General features: G+C 41.9%; 1 protein-coding gene across 4 annotated transcripts in view; it reads left to right on the forward strand.

Annotated features, from left to right (window-relative positions):
- The window catches only part of LOC128686048 (uncharacterized), a 78,764-nt gene that overhangs the window by 45,816 nt on the left and 11,587 nt on the right, over positions 1–21,361 (forward strand). The window contains exon 1 of one of the 4 annotated variants that reach the window (XM_053772688.2): positions 8,425–8,639. The exons of the other annotated variants lie outside the window; for them this stretch is intronic. Coding sequence (XP_053628663.1) covers positions 8,433–8,639 — 207 coding nt within the window. The 5' untranslated portion in view covers positions 8,425–8,432. Of the gene's footprint in view, positions 1–8,424; positions 8,640–21,361 lie in introns of those variants that run through there. 4 annotated transcript variants of the gene reach the window in all.

Below are 21,361 nucleotides of genomic sequence, written 5' to 3' on the forward strand. Positions count from 1 at the left end.
CAATGGTGGTTGTGATCCCTGACTGATAGTTGTGACTCCTGACTAATGGTTGTGACTCCTGACTAATGGTTGTGACTCCTGACTGATGGTTATGACTACTGACGGATGATGGTGACTTACCGACTGTTGGTTGTGACCCATTATTTATGGTTGTGACCCATGACAAATGATTGTTACCCCTGACTGATGATTGTGACCCCTGACTGTTGGTTGTGACCCTTGATTGATGGTTGTGACCTCTGGCTGATGGTTGTGACCCCTGACTGATAACTGTGACCCCTGATTAATAACTGTGACCCTTGACTAATAGTTGTGACCCCTGGCTAATGGTTGTGACTACTGACTTATGAATGTAATCACTGACTGATAGCTGTAACCCCTGACGGTTGGTTGTGACCCTTGACTGATGGTTGTGACATTTGACTGATGGTTGTGACCCTTGACTGATGGTTTTAACCCCTGACTGATGGTTGTGACCCCTGACTGATGGTTGTGACCCCTGACTATTTAATGGTTGTGACCCCTGATCGACTGTTGTGTACCCTGACTGATGATTGTAACTCCATGACTGATGGTTGTGACTCCATGACTGATGGTTGTGACCCATGACTGACAGGTGTGACTAATGACTTGGAATCAGTTGAGTCCCTGAGATAAATGAAGAATGACTCTTCTGGTCGGTTTCAAACTTTAACCACTGGTGTGTCTTACCTGCAGAGAGGTTCAAAATTTAACGTGGCTTTGTAGGCACTGCTTGTCTGTTTTCATAAAACTAGGAAATTACCTGGATGGGTTGAACTGGAATGACCTGACTGTGGATCAGGTAGGTGGTGATGGTTGCTGATATGACATTTTTCAGAGCATAGTTCTGTCTACCCAGTCTACTTATTTTTCAAATAGGGAAATTAGATGACCTTAAATGGATAAACAATGGGTTAAAGCGTCTCACAAGAGAGTCATTTAAAGGCCAATCCAAAAAGGAGATGGACAGTTAAGAAATAAAAAAAAAAGCAAAAGATAAGAAAGGGAACAAGAAAAGTAAAAAAAAATTATGAGGTTAAAGTCGCAAGAGATTGAAAGATTTACATAAAAGGTTTCTCTCAGATATATAGTAGTAAGATTAGGGGCAACATAGACTTCCCCTCAAAAGCTACTCGGATCAGTTCACTGACAGTGACAAAGAAATGTGCAGAATTTTTAACATTTATTTCCTCTCTGTCTTTATGCAGGAAGATACTAGTGAAACTCCAGTAATAAACTATGTAGAACAGGACGAAAATAAGTTATGCAGGACCTGAGACACTAGTAATATGGCTCTCAAATAGATAAATTAAAACCTAACAAATCCCCAGGCCCTGATGAACTGTTTGCAAGGGTTTTAAAGGAATGTAATGATGAACTTAGCAAATCTTTGGCTAGTCTATTCAACATGACACTACAAACTGGCATAGTGCATGATAAGTGGAAAATTGCAAGTGTGATGCCTATCTACATAGCAGGAGACAGGTCCTTAGCTTCGAAATATAGACCAATAAGCCCAACCTCCATTGTGGGAAAATTGATGGAATCATTAATCCCCAAGGCTATTCGAAGTTACCTTGAGAGACAAATTGCTTAATGAGTATCAGCACGGTTTTACAAAGGGGCGTTCCTGCCTTAGGAATTTACTAACTTTTTTTTCACTAAGGTATTCGAAGAGGTATATCATGATAACGAATATGATATTGTGTATAAGAACTTCAGTAGGGCTTTTGATAGAGTTCCACACTAGAGACTGAGGAAAGTCGAGGCACAAGGAATGGGGAGGGGAATTTTTTCCTGTATAGAGGCGTAGTTGTCAGATAAGCAACAGAGAGCTTGCATAAACGGAGAGAAATCAGAGTCTGGAAGCGTCACAAGTGGTGTTGCACAGGGGTTAGTGTTGGGCCCTTTGTTGTTCACACTTTACATAAACGACACAGATGGGAGAATAAATAGCGACATAACCAAGTTTGCCGGCTACACCAAATTAGGTCTTCATCCAAAGGTTGGACAAATGTTAAAGAATTCCATGCATGAAGATCCTATGATGCTGCAGTGTCTGACATGTTGCAGTGTCTGACATGTTGCAGTATCTGACATGTTGCAGTGTCTGACATGTTGCAGTGTCTGACATGTTGCAGTGTCTGACATGTTGCAGTGTCTGACATGTTGCAGTGTCTGACATGTTGCAGTGTCTGACAGATGTTGCAGTGTCTGACATGTTGCCTTGTCTGACAGATGTTGCAGTGTCTGACATGTTGCAGTGTCTGACATGTTGCAGTATCTGACATGTTGCAGTGTCTGACATGTTGCAGTGTCTGACAGATGTTGCAGTGTCTGACATGTTGCCTTGTCTGACATGTTGCAGTATCTGACATGTTGCAGTGTCTGACATGTTGCAGTATCTGACATGTTGCAGTGTCTGACATGTTGCAGTGTCTGACAGATGTTGCAGTATCTGACATGTTGCAGTGTCTGACAGATGTTGTAGCATCTGACAGATGTTGCAGTGTCTGGCAGATGCTGCAGTGTCTGACAGATGTTGCAGTGTCTGACAGATGTTGCAGTGTCTGACAGATGTTGCAGTGTCTGACAGATGTTGCAGTGTCTGACAGATGCTGCAGTGTCTGACAGATGTTGCAGTGTCTGACAGATGTTGCAGTGTCTGACAGATGTTGCAGTGTCCGACAGATGCTGCAGTGCCTGACAGATGTTGCAGTGTCTGACAGATGTTGCAGTGTCTGACAGATGTTGCAGTGTCTGAAAAGATGTTGCAGTGTCTGACAGATGTTGCAGTGCCTGACAGATGTTGCAGTGTCTGACAGATGTTGCAGTGTCTGACAGATGTTGCAGTGTCTGACAGATGTTGCAGTGTCCGACAGATGCTGCAGTGCCTGACAGATGTTGCAGTGTCTGACAGATGTTGCAGTGTCCGACAGATGCTGCAGTGTCTGACAGATGTTGCAGTGTCTGACAGATGTTGCAGTGTCTGACAGATGTTGCAGTGTCTGACAGATGTTGCAGTGTCCGACAGATGTTGCAGTGCCTGACAGATGTTGCAGTGTCTGACAGATGTTGCAGTGTCTGACAGATGTTGCAGTGTCTGACAGATGCTGCAGTGTCTGACAGATGTTGCAGTGTCTGACAGATGTTGCAGTGTCCGACAGATGCTGCAGTGCCTGACAGATGTTGCAGTGTCTGACAGATGTTGCAGTGTCTGACAGATGTTGCAGTGTCTGACAGATGTTGCAGTGTCTGACAGATGTTGTAGCATCTGACAGATGTTGCAGTGTCTGACAGATGTTGCAGTGTCTGACAGATGTTGCAGTGTCTGACAGATGTTGCAGTTTCTGACAGACATAATATATGGTTTTGATAGCTAACAAGTTGAAGAATGTGACATTTATGCAACATATGGAAATATTTATGGAAGGAACGTTTACTATAAAGAAGGACTCACCTGACTACAGTATACATAAGAACATAAGAACGAAGGAACACTGCAGAAGGCCTACTGGCCCATGCGAGGCAGGTCCAAGTCTCCTACCGGCTTAAGCCAATGCACCCAACCTAGTCAGGTCAGGTCACATTGACTTAAGGGAGGAACACGGCAACCGACCTGGTAGCACAAGCTATCAGGTCCAACTCACACCCACCCACATCCACTCATATATTTATCCAACCTATTTTTAAAGTTACACAACGTTCTGGCCTCTATAACTGTACTCGGGAGTTTGTTCCACTCATCCACAACTCTATTAACAAACCAGTACTTTCCTATATCCTTCCTGAATCTGAATTTTTCCAACTTAAAACCATTGCTGCGAGTCCTGTCTAGGCTAGATATTTTCAGCACACTATTTACATCTCCTTTATTTATTCCTGTCTTCCATTTATACACCTCAATCATATCCCCCCTAATTCTACGTCTTTCTAGAGAGTGCAGATTCAGGGCCCTTAGTCTATCCTCATAGGGAAGGTTTCTGATACATGGGATCAACTTTGTCATCCTCCTTTGTACATTTTTCAGAGCATTTATATCTATTCTGTAATACGGTGACCAAAACTGTGCAGCATAATCTAAATGAGGCCTAACCAAGAATGTATAGAGTTGAAGAACAACCTGAGGACTCCTATTATTTATGCTTCTTGATATGAAGCCAAGGATTCTATTAGCTTTATTGCGAACACTTATGCACTGTTGTCTTGGTTTCAGATTACTGCTAACCAGAACTCCTAAATCTTTTTCGCAATCCGTAATATTAAGATCTACATTATTTAGTTTATATGTGGCATGGTTATTGTCCTGTCCAACATTTAGAACTTTGCATTTGTCTATATTAAACTGCATCTGCCACCTCTCCGACCACTGCATCAGTCTATTCAAATCTTCCTGGAGTGCTCTAATGTCCTCGTCAGAATGAATTCGACGGCCTATTTTGGTGTCATCGGCAAACTTGCCGATGTCGCTCTTTATGCCCTCATCTATGTCGTTTATGTAGATTGTGAACAGCAGGGGGCCCAACACTGACCCCTGTGGAACACCGCTCGTGACGCTTCCCCACTCTGATTTCTCCCCATTTATGCAAACTCTCTGCTGCCTATTTGTCAACCATGCCTCTATGCAGGAAAAAATTTCTCCTCCTATTCCATGTGCCTTAATTTTCCTCAATAGTCTCTGATGTGGGACCTTGTCAAAAGCCTTACTGAAGTCCATATACACAATATCATATTCATTACCATGATCAACCTCCTCAAATACCTTAGTGAAAAAAGTTAATAAATTCGTAAGGCAGGAACGCCCCTTTGTAAAACCATGCTGAGATTCGTTGATTAATTTATGCTTTTCAAGGTGGCTACGAACTGCCTCGGCAATTATTGATTCCATAAATTTTCCCACTATGGAGGTTAGGCTTATTGGTCTATAGTTCGTAGCTAAGTACCTGTCACCTGCTTTGAAAATAGGTATCACATTTGCCATTTTCCACTTATCTGGCACCATGCCAGTTTGTAGTGATATGTTGAAAAGATTAGCCAAAGGTTTGCTAAGCTCCTCTTTACATTCCTTTAGAACCCTTGCATACAGTTCATCAGGGCCTGGGGATTTGTTAGGTTTTAATTTATCTATTTGCCTAAGGACCATGTCACTTGTGACTCTAATCGTGCACAGTTTATTATCGTCCTGTTCCACATAATTTATCATTTCTGGAATATCGCTGGTATCCTCCTGTGTAAAAACTGAGAGGAAGTATGTGTTAAAACTTCTACACATTTCCTTATCACTGTCAGTGAGCTGACCCGAGGAACTTTTGAGTGGGCCTATCTTGTCCCTGATCTTACTTCAAGCCACTTCGACCATATGTTGTACTTTCTTCAAGACTTATGGACTGAACATAGATTCCAGGCTGAGGGACTGATTACCTTAAACTTTTCCTCTCTTTACACCTTTCTTCTTTGTATTAGACTGATGAAGCCACTGTGTGGCGAAACGTTTCCTTCATAAAGATTCTCATATGTTCCATAAGTTTCTCATTCTTTTCTTAAAATGTCTGGTGTCTCATTTTTCGTTAATAAGATATCTTATTATATCACACAAATCCAACTTAATAGACAGTCGTAAACCACCAGAAGGTAAAATAAGATAAAACTTAAGTCTGTAAGATAAGATTTTATTCAGATTTTTAACATGGGGGAGGGTTAGCCACCCGGGACAACCCAGTAAAGCCAGTGCGTCATCGAGGACCCTCTCTTATTTCTACTGGGGTCCCTTAATCTTTTCCCCAGGGTGCGACCCACAACAGCCGGCTCACTCCCAGGTACCTACTTACTGCTACGTGAAGAAGGGCAACATGTGTAATGAAAAATACCCAACGTTTCACTCGTGCCGGAGATGGTTCCCGGTTCGCCAGAGTGCCAGATGTATTAATGTTGGTAGAATTACCGACAATATGAGAGTAAGACACATGTGCAACATCTGGGTATCTTTATTGTAGACGTTTCGCCATCCAGTGGCTTTATCAATACAAATTCCAGGACATAACTTGAAGACAGTAGAACTATGTACAGAAGATGAGGTAATCAGTCCCTCAACCTAGGAGTAGGTGCGAACAGCACCATAGTCGTGGAGATTCTGAAGCAGAAGAAAGAATCCTGGCGCTTATATAGTAACGTCAGGTGAAGCAGACGAGGGCATATTCACTGGTTGGCGGGATTCCCCAGTGGAAGTAGGTCCGTCCCAAAGAGATGGGTTGGTTGTAGTAGTAGATGTCGTAGTCGTGAAGGTTATGTACATGTCCTCAGAATTAAGATTCCATGATGTTGCAGTGTCTGACAAGTTGTGTACGAATGGTATGTAATACCGACAAGATGAGAGTAAGACACATGTGCAACATCTGGGTATCTTTATTGTAGACGTTTCGCCATCCAGTGGCTTTATCAATACAAATTCCAGGACATAACTTGAAGACAGTAGAACTATGTACAGAAGATGAGGTAATCAGTCCCTCAACCTAGGAGTAGGTGCGAACAGCACCATAGTCGTGGAGATTCTGAAGCAGAAGAAAGAATCCTGGCGCTTATATAGTAACGTCAGGTGAAGCAGACGAGGGCATATTCACTGGTTGGCGGGATTCCCCAGTGGAAGTAGGTCCGTCCCAAAGAGATGGGTTGGTTGTAGTAGTAGATGTCGTAGTCGTGAAGGTTATGTACATGTCCTCAGAATTAAGATTCCATGATGTTGCAGTGTCTGACAAGTTGTGTACGAATGGTATATAATACCGACAAGATGAGAGTAAGACACATGTGCAACATCTGGGTATCTTTATTGTAGACGTTTCGCCATCCAGTGGCTTTATCAATACAAATTCCAGGACATAACTTGAAGACAGTAGAACTATGTACAGAAGATGAGGTAATCAGTCCCTCAACCTAGGAGTAGGTGCGAACAGCACCATAGTCGTGGAGATTCTGAAGCAGAAGAAAGAATCCTGGCGCTTATATAGTAACGTCAGGTGAAGCAGACGAGGGCATATTCACTGGTTGGCGGGATTCCCCAGTGGAAGTAGGTCCGTCCCAAAGAGATGGGTTGGTTGTAGTAGTAGATGTCGTAGTCGTGAAGGTTATGTACATGTCCTCAGAATTAAGATTCCATGATGTTGCAGTGTCTGACAAGTTGTGTACGAATGGTATATAATACCGACAAGATGAGAGTAAGACACATGTGCAACATCTGGGTATCTTTATTGTAGACGTTTCGCCATCCAGTGGCTTTATCAATACAAATTCCAGGACATAACTTGAAGACAGTAGAACTATGTACAGAAGATGAGGTAATCAGTCCCTCAACCTAGGAGTAGGTGCGAACAGCACCATAGTCGTGGAGATTCTGAAGCAGAAGAAAGAATCCTGGCGCTTATATAGTAACGTCAGGTGAAGCAGACGAGGGCATATTCACTGGTTGGCGGGATTCCCCCATTTCGCCACTGGATGGCGAAACGTCTACAATAAAGATACCCAGATGTTGCACATGTGTCTTACTCTCATCTTGTCGGTATTATATACCATTCGTACACAACTTGTCAGACACTGCAACATCATGGAATCTTAATTCTGAGGACATGTACATAACCTTCACGACTACGACATCTACTACTACAACCAACCCATCTCTTTGGGACGGACCTACTTCCACTGGGGAATCCCGCCCACCAGTGAATATGCCCTCGTCTGCTTCACCTGACGTTACTATATAAGCGCCAGGATTCTTTCTTCTGCTTCAGAATCTCCACGACTATGGTGCTGTTCGCACCTACTCCTAGGTTGAGGGACTGATTACCTCATCTTCTGTACATAGTTCTACTGTCTTCAAGTTATGTCCTGGAATTTGTATTGATAAAGCCACTGGATGGCGAAACGTCTACAATAAAGATACCCAGATGTTGCACATGTGTCTTACTCTCATCTTGTCGGTATTATATACCATTCGTACACTACCGACAATATGTTAGGTAAAAAGGGCACAAGTACAAGTAATGTAATATTTTATTGTGGCAACGCTCCTGGAGAGCGAGAACGGCTTGACAAATCTCCTGGAGAGCGAAAGTCTATCACAATAAAATGTCACATCAGCTGCACTTGTGTCCTTTTAGCTAACACAGAGTGCAAGGTGGGGACGCTACCAAACCAGCCACGAGCACCTACGATGCCAATGTGTTCGCTGAAATGCGATTTATGTTTGTGCTCTGACAGCTGACAAGACAAGTACGTCGTTGATGGCTAACCTCTGCCCCACCACGTTCGTCTACAGGCTGGAATATGTACTATAAGCAATGAGCCCAGCAGTGTGACGTGATGCTTGGCTACTACCACCAGCCGAGCAGACTCTTGGCAGTGTAGCTGCAGCTGCAGTCACAATGCAGTGCCTAGAGTGCTTTCTGGTTGTGTCTGTGGCCTTAGGGCCACTGATGGTGCTGGTGGCCATACTGTTCTACTATCAGTCTATTGATATGAACACCTTCTTCACCATAGTGTGTGTGGCGTTCGTGTGTTGCTGTACTGCCTGTATGCTGTACCGCCGTCGTCGACACATTCAGTCTCAGGACCTGCCAGAGCATTCTCAGGTGAAAGAGAGAGAGGGAGAGAGAGAGAGAGAGAGAGAGACGGAAAGAGAGAGAGAGAGAGAGAGAGAGTGAGAGAGAGAGAGAGAGAGAGAGAGAGAGAGAGAGAGAGAGAGAGAGAGAGAGAGAGAGAGAGAGAGAGAGAGACAGACAGACAGACAGACAGACAGACAGAGAGAGAGACAGAGAGACAGACAGAGACAGGGAGGGAGGGAGAGAGAGGGACAACACAAGAATGGACCACGCAGCAGGCTCACTGGCCCATAATAGGAAGGGCCAAGCCACCTACTGGCCTAAGCTAGTCATGTCCAATAACACCCACTTAAGAAGGAAGGAGCACTGCATCAGACCCACTAGCACAAGCTAGTCAGGTTCACTTCACACCCACTCGTGTATTTGTCTAACCTATTTTTAAAATTACACAATATTTTAGCTTCAGTGCTTTCCCATATATTTTCTGAACCAAACTTTTTCCAGCTTGAAACCATTGCTGCGAATCCTTTTTTTGCATGTTATCTACATTCCCTTTATTTATTCCTGTTTTCCAATATACATATTAGTCATATCTTCCCTTATTCTACGCCTTTCTAGAGAGTGCAGATTCAGGGCCCCTCAATCTATCCTCGTACGAACATCCTCCTTTGTACGCATTTATATTCGTTCTGTGAGAACTGTGAGACGTAAATAATGATATAGAGAGTTGAAGAATAACCTGTGGACTCCTGTTAATTATATTTCTTGATATGAAGCCAAGAATTCTATTCGCTTTATTGCGAACACTTACGCACTGTTGTCTTGGCTTTTTTTTTTTACACAGTTTGATTACTACTAACCAGAACTCCTAAATCTCTCTCTTTTTTTTTTTTTTTTTTTTTTTTTTTTTTTTTTTTTGCAATCAGTGATATTTAGATCAACATTACTTAGTTTATAAGAGTCATGGTTATTTACTTTTCTAATGCTTAGAACTTTGCATTTGTCTATATTAAACTGCATCTGCCACTTCAGATTTTCCTGGAGCACTCTGTGTACTCGTTAGAATGAATTTGACGTCATTGACGTCATTGATGTCATCGGCAAACTTGCTTAGGTCAATATTTATACCCTCATCTATGTCGTTCATGTAAATTGTGAACAACAAAGGGCCCAACACTGACCCTTGTGGAACACCTCTTGAGACTCTTACCCACTCTGATTTCTCATCGTTTATGCAAACTCTCTGTTGCCTGTCAACCACGTCTCTATCTAGGAAAAAAATTCTCTTATTCCATGTTCCTCAGCTTCCTCAATATTCTCCGAAGTGGAACTCTATCAGAAACTATACTGAAGTCCATATACACAATATCACATTATCATGATCTACCTTAGTGAAAAAGCTAGTAAATTCATAAGGAACGCCCCTTTGTAAACCCGTGCTTAGACTGTTTAATCAATTTAGATCTTTCAAGGTGGCTTCGAATAGCCTCGGCAATTATAGATTACATCAATTTTCCCACCTTGGAGGTTAGGCTTATTGATCTGTAGTTCGAAGCTATGGACTTGTCTCCTGCTTTGCAGATAGGTATCACATTTGCCATTTTCCAATTATCTAGTTGTTTATTTATTTATTTATTTATTTAAAAATTTGAGCACACATATAGAGGTACAAAAAATACAGATAAGAGCAGCATGCCAAAACCACTTATACTATGCATAGCATTACGGGCTGGCTTAAAATTAACTTAAGATTAACTAAGCAATGATGATATCAGTGATAAAACATTAATGTAAACAGGTTACTATAAAGCACAAGTGAGTATTACAAAGACAGGTCATATGGTTGCATTTAGTCATATGAAGGATTCTGCTAGGTAGTGTATTTAAAAAATAATAAAGTTAGATTCGGTTTTAGGTTTAACATTTATGTGATATAATTGTGAGAAACATTTAAGATATACAATTTATAAGGTTCAGTTATTCAGTATTTATTTGGTTTTGGGTGAGTAAGTGATCTTTGAGAAGAGACTTGAATTTATAAACAGGTAGTGTTTCTTTTATATTTACAGGTAATGAATTCCAGATTTTAGGGCCTTTTATGTGCATTGAGTTTTTGCATAGTGTGAGATGGACACGAGGAACATCAAAGAGTGATCTGTGCCTTGTGTTATGGTCATGTGTTCTGTTGAGGTTGGCAAGGAGATGTTTGAGGGGAGGGTTAATATCAGAGTTAAGTGTTCTATGTATGTAATAGGTGCAGTAATAAGTATGGATGTTTTGTATGGTGAGTAGGTTTAGTGTATTGAATATTGGTGGAGTGTGCTGCCTGTAGTGAGAATTTGTTATCATTCTAACTGCAGCCTTTTGTTGGGTAATTAGTGGTCTGAGATGGTTAATTGTTGTTGAGCCCCATGCACAAATTCCATAGGTGAGATAGGGGTAAATAAGAGAGTGATATAGGGCCAGGAGGGCTGACTGTGGAATATAGTACCGTATCTTCGATAGTATGCCTACAGTCTTGGGAATTTTCTTAGAAATTTGTTGTATATGTGTATGAAATTTGAGTCTATTATCAAGGTGGATTCCTAAGAATTTTCCCTCTGTTAGCTTTGTGATAGGTGATCCGTTTATCATTATGTTAAGAGGGACATCTGTAGCTCTGTTACCAAACTGAATGAAGTAGGTTTTGTCAATGTTTAGTGTAAGTTTGTTAGTCCTCATCCAGGTAGATATTTTCTGTAGTTCGGGTGTTTACAGTATTGGCTAGCGTGACTGGGCTCGGGTGAGAGAAGACGTATGTAGTGTCATCTGCAAATAGTGTGGGTTTGAGTAATTGCGAAGCATTTGGTAGGTCATTTATGTATAGGAGAAAGAGAAGAGGGCCAAGGACACTTCCCTGTGGGACACCAACTGTAATTGGTTGCGCAGAAGAGTTTGCCCCATTTGCGTACACATATTGGCTTCTGTTGCTGAGGTATGACTTGAGGTAGTTGAGGGAGTGCCCTCTTATACCATAGTGTGACAATTTTACGTGGAGCAAGTCATGGTCAACTGTATCAAAAGCTTTACGTAAGTCAATGAAGATCCCCAGTGGGACTTCTTTTTTCTCTATTGCAGTGTATATATGTTCTAGCATGTGTATAATAGCATCATTAGTATTTTTATTAGGCCTGAATCCAAATTGGCAGGGGTTGAGTATGTTTTGGGAGATAAGGTAGGAGTAGATTCGTTTATGAATTAATTTTTCGAAGATTTTTGAGAGAGGGTGTAAGTTGGATATTGGCCTATAGTTATTCAACTCTGTTTGGTCTCCTCCTTTGTGGATCAGGGGTGACCCTTGCTATTTTGAGTACTGTAGGGAAGGTGGAGGATTCAATGGATTTGTTAAAGAGTGTTGCAATGATTGGTGATAGCACTTGTGACACTTTTTTGTATATAAAGGGTGGTAAGGTATTTAAATCTCCTGCCTTGTTTTTTAGTGTTTTGATAATAAGGGAGACTTCGTATGGGTTAGTCGGAGCTAGGAACAGTGTGTTCGGGTAGTTGCATGTGAGGTAGTCATTTGGTGGGGTATCTGAGCTTGGGATTTTATTGGCAAGGTTTTGTCCTATAGTGGAGAAGAAATCATTGAGTCTGTTTGCTGTTTCTGTTGGTGGGAGTTGGGGTTCATCTGATTTTGCTAATTTTATTTCGCTATTTCGTGATAACTTTTTTGTTCCCAGAATTTCTGATAGGGTTTTCCAGGTCTTTTCTATATCACCTAGTAAGTTGGATAATCTGTTCTCATAATACAATTCTTTTGCCCTTCTTATCAGGCTGGTTAGGATTGACGAGTAACGTTTTGTTTGGTCTCTGGTTATGTGACCCATTCTGTACTGTTTTTCATATTGGTGTTTTGTATTTATGGATTTGAGAATGCTAGGTGTTAGCCAGGGACTGTTCAGTCTCTTTGCTGTCATCTGTTTAATTTTTTTAGGGCAGTGCTTGTTATAGAGGTATTGGGTCTTTTTTAGAAAATTATTAATACATTCATCAATATCTGTATAGATTTCTAGCTCAGTGTGCCAATCAATGTTTGCTACTGCTGTTGTGAAGTTATTAATGGCTGCCTCATTGTGAAGTCTGAAGGTGACTTTAGTAGTGTCTTGGGGTAGTTTACCAAGAGTTGTTATGAGGAAAGTAGGGTAGTGGTCTGTGGTATTATCTGTAATTATGCCTGATTTTAAAGGGGATATGGTGTTGGTCCAGATGTGGTCAAGTAGGGAAACACTAGTCTCTGTAACTCTTGTAGGTTTTGTTACTGTTGGTAGTAACATACAGTTACTCATTGTGTTTGTGAATTCAGTAACGTGTGGGTCCTGGTCTTGCAGGAGATTTATATTGAAGTCACCTGAGAGTAGTAAGTGATCTTTGTTCATGCGTGCATCAGTTATCATACTTCCTAGATTTTGACTAAATTGGCTAATGTTTGACTGTGGAACTCTGTAGATGTTTATCAATGTGAGAGGTTTTTGTAGGTATTTGGATTTGAATTTAGCTATTATATATTCCCCATGTTCATCCCTTGTGCAAGTATTAGTGATACATTCTAGTTGGTCTGAGTAGTATATGGCTGTGCCACCCCCTTGTTGGTCTGGCCTACAGTTGTGTATGGCTGTGTAACCAGGAATGGCATAGACATCTGTACTATCAGGCTTTAGCCAGGTTTCAGTTAGTGTAATGATGGACATATTGGCATGTAAGGAATTTAGTAATGCTATGAGGTCATCGTAATGCTTGCTTAAAGATCTGATATTGTAGTTAAAGATAGTTATGTTGTTGTTGGCACTGAGAAGTGCCTTTGATTGTTCTGCTGTGTAGTAATTACAGTACAATTACAGTACAGTTTCTGTCATAAACTGTTTTAAAAAACAATCCTGAATCATATCAAGAAAGTTGTTAGACTCCAGATTTCCTGTTAAATTGCTCCAGTCAATTTGTCTAAATTTAAAATCTCCCATTTTTGTATCTAGATGCTCTATGAATTTCTTCCCATAGAAGTTTACCGCACTCCCTATTAATTTTTTAGGCTTGGGGGCCTCTAAATCACACCCGAGATCATTTTTTCAAGACCCTAGAGAAAGTTTAGCCAAATAGATTCTGCATCTGACGCTGCTAATTTTATATATTGTCTAATGCAACAATTTAAATTTTCTCTGACATGTATTGTCACTCCATCACCGTTTCTGTTGACCCTATAAGTGTGAAATAGTTATACGATTGTATATGGCATTCAAAAGGCATTTATCGTTCAGGTTGAACCAGATCTCTATTATAGCAACAATATCTATGCTACTTTCACATGCAATTTAATCTTAGCTCATCTTATTTTTAACTCTCCTATTAGCATAGTAAACCTTAATTTTAACCTTATGGACTACTCAAGTACACTCGTCCTGGAGAACAGAGAAAAAATTTCTTTCCTTCAGATCCTCTCTTTTTAGTCTTCCTTATTTTAATGTTTTTTCCTTTACTGAGAACCACTCCCCACTTGTAGCGGCTGCCACTCTCCCCCTCACTGCTGGTACCTTTTTACCCTCACCAATTCCACCCATCTCACACTCACTCCCAAACCCATCTAGGCGAATTTTCAGCCTCCTATTTTTCTCCCAGAGAAGTAGAACCTTCTTCAGCACTTTGATCTCAGATTCTAAACCACTATAGGAGCAAGTCATGGTGCTCTTTAACTCTCCACACTAATCCCCAAGCAGCTTAGGACAGAATGACCACCAGTGACCAGTGACCTCAGCATATTGAGAGAAAGACAGAGAGAAAGACAGAGAGAGAGAGAGAGAGAGAGAGAAATTGAAAGATTGAACTCGCTTAAACTAAATTCTCTTGTAAGACGAAGAATGAGAGGAGACATGATGGAAGTGTATAAATGGAAGATGAGCATAAACAAAGGAGATATAAATAAGGTCCTGAGGATATTCCTTCAAGAAAGAACTAGAAATAATGGATTCAAATTGGATAAGGTTAGATTTAGAAAGCATATAGGAAAGTATTGGTTTGGAAAGAAAGTAATCGATGAGCGAAACAGTCTACCTAATAGGGCTATTGAAGCTAAAACCTTGGGTAGCTTCAAATTTTTGTTAGATAAATACATGAGTGACAGGAGTTGGATTTGGGTGGGACTTGCACATGAGTTAATAGGGTTATCAAAGCCTATTCCTTGAGTAGCAGTGAAAATGGGTTGGACAAATATTTTTGTTAGTGGGTTTGATAAGGACTTGCCTAATATAGGTCAGTAGGCCTGCTGTAGTGTTCCTCCTTTTTATGTTCTAGAGAGAGAGAGAGAGAGAGAGAGAGAGAGAGAGAGAGAGAGAGAGAGAGAGAGAGAGAGAGAGAGAGAGAGAGAGAGAGAGAGAGAGAGAGAGAGAGAGAGAGAGAGAGAGTCACGTCATAGGCAGGCAAGCTAGACATATGACTGATCAGAGAAGTAGGTGGCATCAACAGTCAAGATTTCTGTTTTACATCTGAAATGTCTGAATCCCCCGGACATTTCTCACGAGACGTATCATTGAGAACATTGTAATCTTCAGGTATCTGAGATATATTTTAAGCATGCCTTGCCGAGAGGATAACACCACCACGAAACAAACTAGCCGATAACAACAGCATTATGAAGCCTCCAGTCTGAGTTCTAAATACACACGTGAAGCCTCTGCCCAGGGTTCCAAGTATACCACACGAAGGTAGCAACTCATACTAAAAACAATATTTTCCTGGTATGTTCTCCTTAAAGACTAAGGATCCTTTGTAGATGAATGGTTCAGAGAACCGACAACCTACTTCCACATTGAACAAATGTGACACCACCTACGACTGCTGCACCTCTCCTGCCATACGGTTTATAAGCTGCTTCTCCGCTCATCTGCCGTATTCTACTCAAGATTGATGGACTGAACACATCGACTCAAGGTTGAGGGACTGATTACCTCATTCTCCTCCTGTTCTTCAAGTTTCTCCTATGTATGGACTGATGAAGCCACTGTGTGGCGAAACGTTTCCTCAATAGAGATACCCAAGAGTTGCACATGTGTCTAATTTATCAACTAAGGATCCTGGTTACGTGGAAAAAGGCGTCAAGGTCTTGCACTGAGAAAGATCCATTATGTGAATCTTCAGTCGAGTACAGAAAGTTGGCAGGAACAGTAGAGATGTGAAGACGATGTAATCAGTCCATCACCCTTGAAGTCGTAGATTTGAGGTTGTCAGTCCCTCAGCCTGGAGAAGAGTTCTGTTCCATAGTCTGAAACAGTCTTCAGACTGTGTAGGCGAAACATTTCGGAACAAAGTTGCCTAACTGTTACCCCATGTGTCTTACCTACCGAAGATTTACATAAATGATTATCATAAATGATTATCTCTTACGATTTAACGCAGGTAAACGTATGCTCATAATTGTTTATATATTAGACAAAGGTTAAGCCGGACCTTGATTATCTTCAGCATCATTAAACTTGTGTAATTAGTGAGTTTTCGAGTTTGTGGATTTTGAACCTCTTATTTTGAACATATTTTGAACCTACTATTTTGAATTTCTTATTTTGAACATCGTGTTTTGAATCTGTTAGTTTGAACCTCTAATTTTGAACATCTAATTTTGAACCTCTTATTTTGAACATATTTTGAACCTACTATTTTGAATTTCTTATTTGTTTGAACCTCTAATTTTGAACCTCTTATTTTGGCTTACCTTATTCATGAATATCTTATTTCTTGAACTAGTAAACTGTTGCTACACTCTATCATTCTCTTCCTGTTCTGCATCTTCATTGCTCTGATGTTTTGATAGAGATGACTAACATTTTTGCTAGTCATCTCAGCACTGAGTTGCACCGCGTGTATGTACCTTAGATCCAGTCACCATCGTTCATTTGTTTGAGTATCTTGTATGCCTTGATCATATCCCCTCAATTCTGTTCTAGTTTCGCGAAGATATATGCTTGCAGTTCTTCTTGGAGGGTTTGCCAGGGGGAGAGCTCGGTCAGGTGACCAAATGGTCCCTAGGGAGGGGATCATCGTGCCACTAAGACCCGTGTCAGGTGACCAAATGGTCCCTAGGGAGGGGATCATCGTGCCACTAAGACCCGTGTCAGGTGACCAAATGGTCCCTAGGGAGGGGATCATCGTGCCACTAAGACCCGTGTCAGGTGACCAAATGGTCCCTAGGGAGGGGATCATCGTGCCACTAAGACCCGTGTCAGGTGACCAAATGGTCCCTAGGGAGGGGATCATCGTGCCACTAAGACCCGTGTCAGGTGACCAAATGGTCCCTAGGGAGGGGATCATCGTGCCACTAAGACCCGTGTCAACAGAAATTCCGTTCTTCTTGCCAAACAAAATGTCACTCTGGAGTTTAGTTTACGTCACCAACGATATTTTGTTTACGTAGGATTGTGGGAAGAAATTGAGTGCGATGTTCTTAATATCATTTGATTATAGATGTTGTTCTTCGTGTTTTTAATTCGCTCTTCCCTCTCTCACCCATTGATATTGTTTATTTTCTGAGGCATTACTAGACTAGTTACTTTTCTAACTATTCCTGCGCCTGATGACGGTCGCTCAGGTTTTTGCATTCATTACCTGATTAAATCTCCTACTCTGATTGGTGTTGTCTAATTGCATTGGTGTGAGTGATTCAACTGTAGGCCTGTTGGAAAGTTGTGGATTTGGTGGTGGGGTTTACTGGTGATACGGAGGTGGTTGTGGAGAGAGGGTGTAGGTGGGGGTTGAGTGACGGTGCAAAATTAGTAATGTTTAGGTGAATGGGGGGGAGGAGGGGTGTTGAGGTCAGTCAGTTTGGTGGAAATATGGTTGCTTGTATGATGTTTATGTGAGTGTAGGTGAGGTGGTGTGCTGCGTAGCACGTAGGTGAGTATAGGCGGCTGCATGACTGCTGCTTACCATGGCTGTATGACTGCTGCTTACCATGGCTGCATGACTGCTGCTTACCATGGCTGCATGACTGCTGCTTACCATGGCTGCATGACTGCTGCTTACCATGGCTGCATGACTGCTGCTTACCATGGCTGCATGACTGCTGCTTACCATGGCTGCATGACTGCTGCTTACCATGGCTGTATGACTGCTGCTTACCATGGCTGTATGACTGCTGCTTACCATGGCTGTATGACTGCTGCTTACCATGGCTGCATGACTGCTGCTCAGCATGGCTGCATGACTGCTGCTCAGCATGGCTGCATGACTGCTGCTCAGCATGGCTGCATGACTGCTGCTCAGCATGGCTGCATGACTGCTGCTCAGCATGGCTGCATGACTGCTGCTCAGCATGTCTGCATGACTGCTGCTCAGCATGGCTGCATGACTGCTGCTCAGCATGGCTGCATGACTGCTGCTCAGCATGGCTGCATGACTGCTGCTCAGCATGGCTGCATGACTGCTGCTCAGCATGGCTGCATGACTGCTGCTCAGCATGGCTGTATGACTGCTGCTCAGCATGGCTGCATGACTGCTGCTCAGCATGGCTGCATCACTGCTGCTCAGCATGGCTGCATGACTGCTGCTCAGCATGGCTGCATCACTGCTGCTCAGCATGGCTGCATGACTGCTGCTCAGCATGGCTGCATCACTGCTGCTCAGCTTGGCTGCATGACTGCTGCTCAGCATGGCTGCATCACTGCTGCTCAGCATGGCTGCATGACTGCTGCTCACCATGGCTGCATCACTGCTGCTCAGCATGGCTGCATGACTGCTGCTCAGCATGGCTGCATGACTGCTGCTCAGCATGGCTGCATGACTGCTGCTCAGCATGGCTGCATCACTGCTGCTCAGCATGGCTGCATGACTGCTGCTCAGCATGGCTGCATGACTGCTGCTCAGCATGGCTGCATGACTGCTGCTTACCATGGCTGCATCACTGCTGCTCAGCATGGCTGTATCACTGCTGCTCAGCATGGCTGCATGACTGCTGCTCAGCATGGCTGCATGACTGCTGCTCAGCATGGCTGCATCACTGCTGCTCAGCATGGCTGCATGACTGCTGCTCAGCATGGCTGCATGACTGCTGCTCAGCATGGCTGCATGACTGCTGCTCAGCATGGCTGCATGACTGCTGCTCAGCATGGCTGCATGACTGCTGCTCAGCATGGCTGCATGACTGCTGCTCAGCATGGCTGCATGACTGCTGCTCAGCATGGCTGCATGACTGCTGCTCAGCATGGCTGCATCACTGCTGCTCAGCATGGCTGCATCACTGCTGCTCAGCATGGCTGCATGACTGCTGCTCAGCATGGCTGCATGACTGCTGCTCAGCATGGCTGCATCACTGCTGCTCAGCATGGCTGCATGACTGCTGCTCAGCATGGCTGCATGACTGCTGCTCAGCATGGCTGCATGACTGCTGCTCAGCATGGCTGCATGACTGCTGCTCAGCATGGCTGCATCACTGCTGCTCAGCATGGCTGCACATGCAGCCGCAGTGTATGAATACCTTAGTATATATATATATATATATATATATATATATATATATATATATATATATATATATATATATATATATATATATATATATATATATATATATATATATATTCCCACCATATATATATATATATATATATATATATATATATATATATATATATATATATATATATATATATATATATATATATATATATATATATATATATATATATATATATATATATATATATATATATATATATATATATATATATATATATATATATATATATATATATATATATATATATATATATATATATATATATATATATATATATATATATATGTAGTGTAAGTGGGCCAGAGGCCCACTTACACTACAGTTATAAAACTGTAACATTAACACCCCTCCTTCAGAGTGGGATTAAATGGTATAAAATACCGACACAATGGAAATATAAACACATATGCAGTATATTGACAACGTTTCGCCCACACAGTGGGCTTTTTCAAGTCACAAACAGATCTACCTGGGGTGGAAGGTATGCGAGTATTTATAGTCAGGTCCAGAATGCTGAGGTCAGGTGAAGAATGCTGCATCTGATGATGTACCGGGTGGGGTTATAGAGTCTAAAATCTTGGGTAGCTTGGAAGTGAGAGTGGATAAGTTGTGAGCAGACCTTCTGCAGTGTTCTATGTTCTTATGTGGGATAGCGATGAAGAAGTTTCTTGGCAAGTGGTTCAGCTATGTTATAGAAGCCACTTGTTGCAACATTCATCACCCATGCTTCACATCCACATAAGAGCGTTGGTATAACTATACTCTCCTACATTCCCCTCTTGGCTTCCACAGACGAAGTTCTTTGTCTCTACAGACTCCTCAGTACACTACTCACCTTTTTCCCCTCGTCAGTTTTATGATTCATCTCATCTTTCATAGACCCATCTGCTGACACGTCCACTCCTAATTATCTGAATACATTCACCTCCTCCATACTCTCTCCCTCCAATCTGATATCCAATCTTTTGTTATTTTATCTTTGCTATCCTCATCACCTTACTCTTTTATTTTTTTCTTTTGTATACCCTATCAAACTCATCCACCAACCTCTACAATTCTCTTCAGAATATCCCAAAAGCACAGTGTCATCTACAAAGAGCAACTGTGACAAGTCCCACTTTGTGTTAGATTCTTTATCTTTTAACCCCACACCTCTTGCCAACACCCGAGAATTCACTTCTCTTACAATCCCATCTATAAATATATTGAATAACCATGGTGACATCACACTTCCTTGTCTAAGGAGTAAGGTATCTCCTTAGTTCATAAGCGTAGCCTCATCTACCTCGAAACATGCGACAGATTTATGGTGGGTACTTATTAAATGCCAACGCAGAAACATTTAAATAAATATTAGGAATAAAAATACACAATACCATGACTGGAACTATAAACAAATATTTCTGTGAGGGATTTTGGGTGAGATGAGTACAATAATTGAAGATAAAACACAGACCTCTGTTGGTCATCTATGTCGGTGACAGCTCAAGACCTTGCAGCCTCTGTCGGGTTCTTGCCTCCGATTTCTGCTGTCTAATTATCCACCAGGGCTATCAAAAAGGTTATTATAACTCGGGTTGATATACGCCCTGCTCTTGACATGTATTATTCATGTATGACAGGTACATCAACTGGAAGTCGTGGGCGACCCTTACCTGTGTTTTTGGCTTGGGTAACAAGGGTAGCTGTGTTACCCTTGTTACCCTTGGTAACAAGGGTAACACAGTAACAACACTGGTAACATGGGTAACACAGTAACAGCACTGGTAACAAGGATAACATAGTAACAACACTGGTAACATGGGTAACATAGTAACAACACTGGTAACAAGGATAACATAGTAACAACACTGGTAACAAGGGTAACACAGTAACAACACTGGTAACATGGGTAACATAGTAACAACACTGGTAACAAGGATAACATAGTAACAACACTGGTAACAAGGGTAACACAGTAACAACACTGGTAACATGGGTAACACAGTAGAAACACTGGTAACAAGGGTAACACAGTAACAACACTGGTAATATGGATAACACAGTGACAACACTGCTAATAAGGGTAACACAGTAACAACACTGGTAACATGAGTAACACAGACGCAACACTGGTAACAAGGGTAACACAGTAAAAACACTGGTAACATGGGTAACACAGTCACAACACTGGTAACATGGGTAACACAGTCACAACACTGGTAACATGGGTGGC

Source organism: Cherax quadricarinatus, chromosome 9 (assembly GCF_038502225.1).
Source record: "Cherax quadricarinatus isolate ZL_2023a chromosome 9, ASM3850222v1, whole genome shotgun sequence".
Lineage (NCBI taxonomy): Eukaryota > Metazoa > Arthropoda > Malacostraca > Decapoda > Parastacidae > Cherax > Cherax quadricarinatus.